General features: G+C 37.6%; 1 protein-coding gene across 1 annotated transcript in view; it reads right to left on the reverse strand.

Moving 5' to 3' along the window:
- tmem174 (transmembrane protein 174) overlaps positions 1 to 5,879 on the reverse strand; it is a 6,511-nt gene extending 632 nt beyond the window's left edge. The window contains exon 1 of the mRNA XM_028024854.1: positions 4,828 to 5,879. Coding sequence (XP_027880655.1) covers positions 4,828 to 5,417 — 590 coding nt within the window. The 5' untranslated portion in view covers positions 5,418 to 5,879. The remainder of the gene's footprint in view (positions 1 to 4,827) is intronic.
- Positions 5,880 to 7,579: the final 1,700 nt, after the last annotated feature.

Here is a 7,579-nt window from a genome sequence, read left to right on the forward strand (position 1 = left end):
TCTCTCTGCAGACTGTTTGACTGAATTTCAAATAGACGGCCCTGCAATTAGCGAAAGAAAAACCGAGCCTCGGACTGTGCGGAAGGGAACAGGTGGGAAAAATAAAAACCGTTTAATTCGACTCAAAAGCTGGTGGCTTTTTTTTTTTTTTTTTTGCCAACACATGCACGCAGAACAAAATGGCCGTGATATAATCTTGTGTTCTTGGAAGACTGATTATTTGAAGAAATGTCTCCCAGTCTTCCAATTTTATGATATACAAACTGATATAGACCCAGACACCAATTTCAGCTATAATATTAAACAGCATTGTGAATATCATTCTGACCACAGTATTAATGTGGGGGCTTTTCAATAATTCATTTTGATAGTAGGAGAATGTATAGCAACTTTTCTCAGACAAAAAGCCACCCTGAAAAATTTGATGAGAAATTTCGTGCGGTAGAAATCTCAGAAACCTGGATCACTGAGGGAAACAATCTGCTGGATGGATATCAAATGTTTAGTCAGAATAGGTTGAACAAAAGGGGAGGTGATGTTGCGCTGTTTGTAAGGTCTGGATTGAGATGTACGGTTATTGCTGAGATGACATTTTCAGCTGATAACTTGATGAAACGTTTATCTGTCAAAATTGAGGGTGATGGACCTGGGCAAATGTTAATTAGTTGTGTTTATCGAACTCCTGGCTCATCCACAGAGGAGTTTAGCAAGAAAATATTAGAGACGTGTGAAGGGCACAATGAAAAGTTTGCTTTTATTTGTGGAGGTTTTAACACTGATTTGTTGAACTAAAACGACAGAGTTTCTAAATACAATGTTTGGTTTAGGCTTCCATCCGTTAATCCTAAAACCTACATGAATAACTAAAGATTGTGCGTCGCTGATTGATAACATTTTTATAAATAAGTTCAATGTGCAAACAAAAAGTGGATTGTTGGTCCCTGATATAACTGATCATTCGCCAGCGTTCACTACGTTGGATGTTAGTAATCAGTTTCACTTAAATATGACAAAGCAAATGACTAGTTTAGTTAAGAGTAAAATCACCTGAAGCTGTGGAAGAAATGAAAGTGGAATTGATCAATTGTAATTGGCAAAATGTTTATGTTGATGATGCTAATGAGTCATATAGTAAGTTTTTGGAAATATTTGTGAGAATTTACAATCATTATTGTCCCCTTAAAGAATATAAACAAACATCCAAAAATAGACTGACTCCCTGGATGACAGAGAGTTTGGAGAAGGCATGTAAAAAGAAAAACTACTAATAAAAAATATAAGGGTTTCATTAAGTGCCCAACTCAGGAAAAAGAAGAAAAATATAAAATATATAAAAATAAGTTAACATCAGTGCTGAGAAAGCAAAAGCAGGATTATTATGATAGGTTGCTGCAAAAATACTGCAATAATTTTGGAATATAATTAATAGTATTATTAAAACTAATTAGAGATTTCCCAATAAGTATTAAATACAACAACACTATAGTGGAAAAAAAGAGAATATTGTAGAAGTCTTTAATAAGTACTTTGTTAATATCTGTCCTAATTTAGTAAACAAATTGCCAAAGGGTAGAGATGGAAAACATAATTATAAATTTAATAATATTAATACAATGTTCCTGGGAGTAGTGAGTGAAAGTGAGGTAATAGATGTAGTTAAAAAATGAAAAAATAAGAAATCCAAAGACTGTAATGATATTGATATGGCTGTGAAGGAAAGAGGTAATTTATATTATTATTAAACGTCTCACCTGTATTTGTTACAGATCATTCTTAACCGGAACCTTTCCTGACAAAATGAAGATGGCAAAGGTTTTTCCAGTGCATAAAAGTGGAGGCAAGCAAATATGAACAAATTACAGGCCGATATCATTGCTGCCACAATTTTTAAAAATTGTTGGAAAAATTATTTATAAAAAGGCTGGACTCCTTTCTTAATAAAAAATAATATAATGAATGAGCAGCAGTACAGCTTCAGGAACAACTGCTCCACAACTTTAGCTGTGATGGAGTTTGTGGAGCTCATTGCTGCAGGAGTTGATCAGAAGCTTAATACCGTAGGTGTGTTTATTGACCTATGCAAGGCATTTGACACTATTGACCATGAACGACTATTAGGTAAATGCGAACTGTATTGCCTACGATATCTACGATACCTCTACGATGATCTACGATGCCTACGATAACCATATCAGTGGTTAAAGAGTAATAGATTACAATATGTACAAATTAACAACACAAAGTCACAAACAGACATAGTAAAATGTGGTCTTCCTCAAGGCTCAGTCCTAGGACCTAAATTATTTATACTTTATTTAAACGATATTTTTGCAGTATCCAGTATTTTAAAGTTCATAATGTTTGCTGACAATACAAATTTCTTTTTTTCTGGAAAAAATACGGATGAAATAATAAAAAACAGTAGAAAAAGGGTTAGCTGAGTTGAAAACACGGTTTGATTACAATAAGTTGTCGTTAAATGAAGGAAAAACTAAAGTCATGCTATTCTCTGGTAATCGAATCTATAATAATGTAAAGTTATGCATAAATGGAGTTGAAATCGAAAGAGTTTATGAGACAAAATCTTTAGGGATTATTATAGATAATAAACTTAGTTGGAAGCCTCACTTAGAATATATTAGAAATAAAGTTGCAAAAACGATTGGAATATTGTTTAAAATAAAATATTTCATAAATGTTAAAGGCTTACATATTATATATTCCTCTTTGGTTATGCCTTATTTGTCTTATTGCTCAAAAATCTGGGGAAATGCAAGTAAAAACAACCACTGATATATTAGTCAAGTTGCAAAAAAAAAAAGCTATAAGGCTTATTAATAAGGTGGGATACCGTGAACCAACTGATAAACTCTTTGTTCAAAGTAATATATTAAAATGTAAAGATATTGTTTAGATAAAAATACTGGAAATAATGTATAAAGCATTGAATAAAAGTCTTTCTTCTGGTATTCAGCAATTATTTAAGATAAGAGAGAATAAATATAATTTGCGAGGTTTGTTTATATTTGAATGTGCAAGAGAGAAAAGCCAGATAAAGTCTCCATGTGTTTCAGTTATTGGCGTGAAAGTGTGGAATGAATTGAAAGATGATTTTAAGTTATGTCCTTTCTTGGTGAACTTTAAAAGAGCTTTAAAATGTAAAATGATAAAATCTTACGCTGTTATGTAGATTTATACATGTGTTGTGAAGATATCCTGGTAGATTGTAAGGTAAAAAAAAACAGGGCGGGCAAGAATAAGCTTTGCTTCGGCCTATTTCTTTTTTGGTAAACTGTGGGTTTGTTTATTGTTGTTGTTGTTTTTTTTTCTTTTGTTGTTTCCTGTGTTTAATGTGGACAATTTACCAAAATAAAGTGATTGATTGATGATTGATTGATTGATAAATCTCTGCCATTTCGGGTCAGATTGTCAAGACGTATTGCAGCGACGCAAAGTCTTATTTTAAGGAGCGGCTGCAGGAAATATCGGATTATTTTTTGCTATCTTTTTAGAACGGCGACCAGATTTCAGCTGCCGAACAACAACAAGAAAAGCAAAAGTTACACTATGTGTGCAACGTTAGTCAAAAATGTCACCATGCGTTTTGTTGAGGAGCCCCAAACCACAGGGCCAAGCGCAAAACTGAACTGGAAGTAAATTAAACAATTTGCGATTTACCAGCATGCCCACTTAAAGAGCTTGTATGCTTATTGGGTTTCTCCCATTCTTCCATTCATTAAGCCTGTCGCGTTCGCTAAGTGCCTCGCAAAAGTATACATGTTTTCATGTTAAAACCGCAAATTGCAGTGTACTTCATCAGGGTTTTATGTAAAAAAAAAAAAAAGACCAAAAGTTGCATGCGATTCCAAAGTGGAAGGAAAATATTAGATAGTATTCAATTATTTTCTTAAAGAGTAAAGTGAAAAAGTGGCATGATGGCTTTTGTTGGAGAGATGAAAGATGATGCAGTTGGGTAGGCTTTTTGCTTTTGTTTCAATCAGGGACAGACATGTCTGTCGGATTTAATTAATTTCATTTAATTTCCCTTTGGGATCAATAAAGTATTTTTTTTTTTCAATTACTGAATTGAATTTGAGGATGTGTATTACTGTCACAAATACTTGCATATCCCAGCTGACCACAGAGCTCCACAGCTCTACCAAAGAAATACAGGAAACATAAAATAAGAGGGAGTAAAACATGAAAAAGAAATAAGCTCCTGTAGAAAACAGGACTTTTAAGATTAAAGTTATATACTTAAACATTATTTTTTTCAATCAAATCAGGGTTTTTTTTATGTACACTGCCAAATTACATCAACGTGAAAAGAGGTTGAGTATTATTTAAGTCCAAGAAGTACTCATCAAATGCAGAGAGAACTATTGCATTAATACCTTAACAGATTTTTAATGGGTAGTTTCATTAATACGTCCTGCCACTTCGTAGACATTTGTGATATTGAAATGGCCCAGAATGAAAAGTGAATGTGACGCCTCTGTTCACCCTCCAGCAGAACAAAGTTGATAGAAATATACCCCAAAAGCCTCGCAGCTCTTAACTGGAGTGAATAAATGATCAATTCAGTGAGGGGGGGGATACAAAAACATACCGCATATTTCATATTTGTCTGGTATATGTTCACAAACAAGACTTAACGCTTCATTTCTACTTTGCAATCATAGACTTCCTTCTGTCAGCCAACACATAAAATACAAATCAAATAATCTGTCATTTTTATCACAAAATGTAGAAAAAGGTCAAGGGTTATGGACACTTGTGCAAGGTACTGGATGCAAACTTGGGGTTTAAATAAAGCTGATCGGTTACCTGCTTCTGTGACCTGCCTCTGCGCTGTGCGGTGCACGGTCTTCTGCCGTAAACGTTGCGTTGTCCGAGCGGTACAGAGATTCGTACGAAGGCAGAAGGTCTGCGTTGCCGCCGCTCACAGAGCTTCCGGGCCGAGGATCGTCTTGTGGTTGTGCTTCCTGGGTCACGAAGTCATAAGCAGGTGGGATACACAGCCTTGTTACGGTGCCCTGTAACATCACCGGCTGATTTATGGACTGAACCACAACCGGGTGACCTCTTGAGTTTTGTTCCCGCACAGGAACAACATATACCTCTTCCTCCTGTCGCCTGCGAGGCCAACAGGACACCGAATTAAACCTGCAGACGCTGGTGAGCATGAAGGCACCTCCGACTGAGATCAGGAAGGGGCCCAGAAGTTGGGTGCACTGGAAGCTGAGAAGGGCTTGGTAGTGATGCCAGTCCATGGCCATAAATGTGACACCCACCATCGCCAGAAAGACTCCGGACAGCAACAGGGCAGCTCCGGTTTTCTCACGGTCCATCAAACCATCTGATAGATGTGGACGTGAAACTGGATTGCTGGTTTCCACATGCCTCTGTCCCAACATTTTAGTTTTAGAGGAATCTCAAGAGTCCTCCTTGGTGCCTCAGCTAATCTAGCTTCACATCAGGAACACTGCCTTCCACAGAGACCGGCAAAGTGAAATGAATGAACACAGAGTAACTCCGGATTTCCAGTCAAGACGACAAGTTATAAATTAACTTTCCATTACATATTGCTGGTTAAATGAAAATAGAGTTTGCACAAATGTGGACAACGTGACTGAATAAGAGCCAGTCCTTCCTGTCGGACAATGTGTGGAGGATTAAACTGCATGCATTAACACTGACACCAAATGGACTTACTCTCTGTCACTGTTTCAGTTGTTTTCAGGTTTTTAGTTATTGCTGAAACTGTCGAAATGAGCAAGTTCATGGAAGTAGTGCTTGTTTTTATTTTTTTCATCTTTTGATCTCGAATGTTAGAAGCTAATACATTTGCCCTCTAGAGATTAGTGTAGCTGCAGAGGAATTTAGCAGCAAGAGAACAGCTGAAATCGAGAAAAACTAGGGAACTGCAGAAACATTCCAGATACCAGAACCGGTGTCCAGATAAAAAGCACATCTGCTTTTATCTGGACTTTTTTTTGTTTTTTTTGCTGTGGTGCTACTGGCAACAGATCACACTCTGACGGTCCAGAAATCAGTCCTGCATGTTAAGCAAAAGGCCTACGCACCCCTCACACTTGCAGTTCGAAGGCAAGTGATCTACATCCAACAGCTACACGTCCCAGTGGAAGAGCTGCTGGACTCCATCCAAGATGTCTGCTGAGGTTGGATGTTTTGTTTTTTTTCACTGCGACCTGCAGGAGGGGAAAAGCTCATGCTGTTTCATGACAACTGTTATATATATACATATATATATGAGCAAGCTTCCTGCACTTGAAAAACAAGAAGTCATTTTGATGACTTTAGCTCAGGGAAAGTATACTTTCTGTTAGTTTACCCGGCTTTTATGTGCTCTACATATGTATGCCCTTGTTTATTCTGACTCCGCAGTCGTGGTCTTTGGCTGCTCAGCGTGAGGGGCGGCAGAACCGTCTGCAAACAGTCTGACATGTGTTTGCACAGTGTGGTAAAAAAAAATCAAAAAATATTCACATATGCTCATTGAATTCTAATTCCAAATGCAAACAGTGACATGCAGACATGTTGTTCAAAGACCTACATGAAAGCACGTCCTCATGATGTTGCATGTAGCAACCCCCGCTAATCAAGGAGCAAGGATAATGCTTATGGCAAAGCAAAACAAAAGGGGTCTTCAGGGGGGGGAGAAACAACTGATTATCGTGCACACAATACCAGAGAGCGATCAAATCTAACCTGTGTGCGTCCCACTGTTTACCAAAGCCCCAGCTCATTTCACTCGATGCTAATGAACAAGGGGACAGGCACAAAGGGCCCATATGAGAGCTGTGTTTAAAGAAACCTCCTGGAATTGCAGCTGTGCAGATTCTTTCAATTAGCAAACTCCAAATATTTATGGAGAGAACATTTCCTTTCTGGAAGGAAGGAAGGACGGAAGGTTCTGTGTGTGCTTGTCTCCTGTTGACTCACTCCTGGGTCCACTGATCCCTTGAGCTCAAGGTTTGTTAAGCTTCAGGCCTGCAATCCTTCCTTGAAAACGTATCTGCTTGGTACCTTGACAATGAACCTTTGAGAACAGAGTTTATCTATACTGTACACATCTATGGTATTTGGTAATTTTGCAACACGTCAAGAAAGACGTGTTTCAAAACGCTGATGATATTGGAGAGATAGCAAGGCACAAAATGTTGGAGAACCTTCACTTCATTCAAAACCCCAATTGTCTCAAATTATTTAGCAGATATTTTTACTTTCCACAAGTCTATTTGGACAGTTTACCTAAAACAGGATGGCCTAGTCCAGTCCTTGAGAGCTACAATCCTGCATCTTCTAGATACATCCATGCTCTAGCACACACTTCAGACCTGCAGAAGTCTGGTAATGAATCCTTTATTTGATTCATGTCCATCAAAAAAAATGTAAATCTTTCAAAAATCAGTTTTTTCCAGTAGATCGGCATCTAAGACGCAGTTTGGCCGATCATAAGTCTCAAATCTTGTCCTAGGTACATGTAAGCTTGCACCAAGGTGGCTCAGATTACAGAACCACCTTGGTGGAGGTGTGAAGTAGGACTCAGAGGGTA

This window comes from Xiphophorus couchianus, chromosome 8 (assembly GCF_001444195.1).
Source record: "Xiphophorus couchianus chromosome 8, X_couchianus-1.0, whole genome shotgun sequence".
In the NCBI taxonomy this organism is placed as follows: domain Eukaryota; kingdom Metazoa; phylum Chordata; class Actinopteri; order Cyprinodontiformes; family Poeciliidae; genus Xiphophorus; species Xiphophorus couchianus.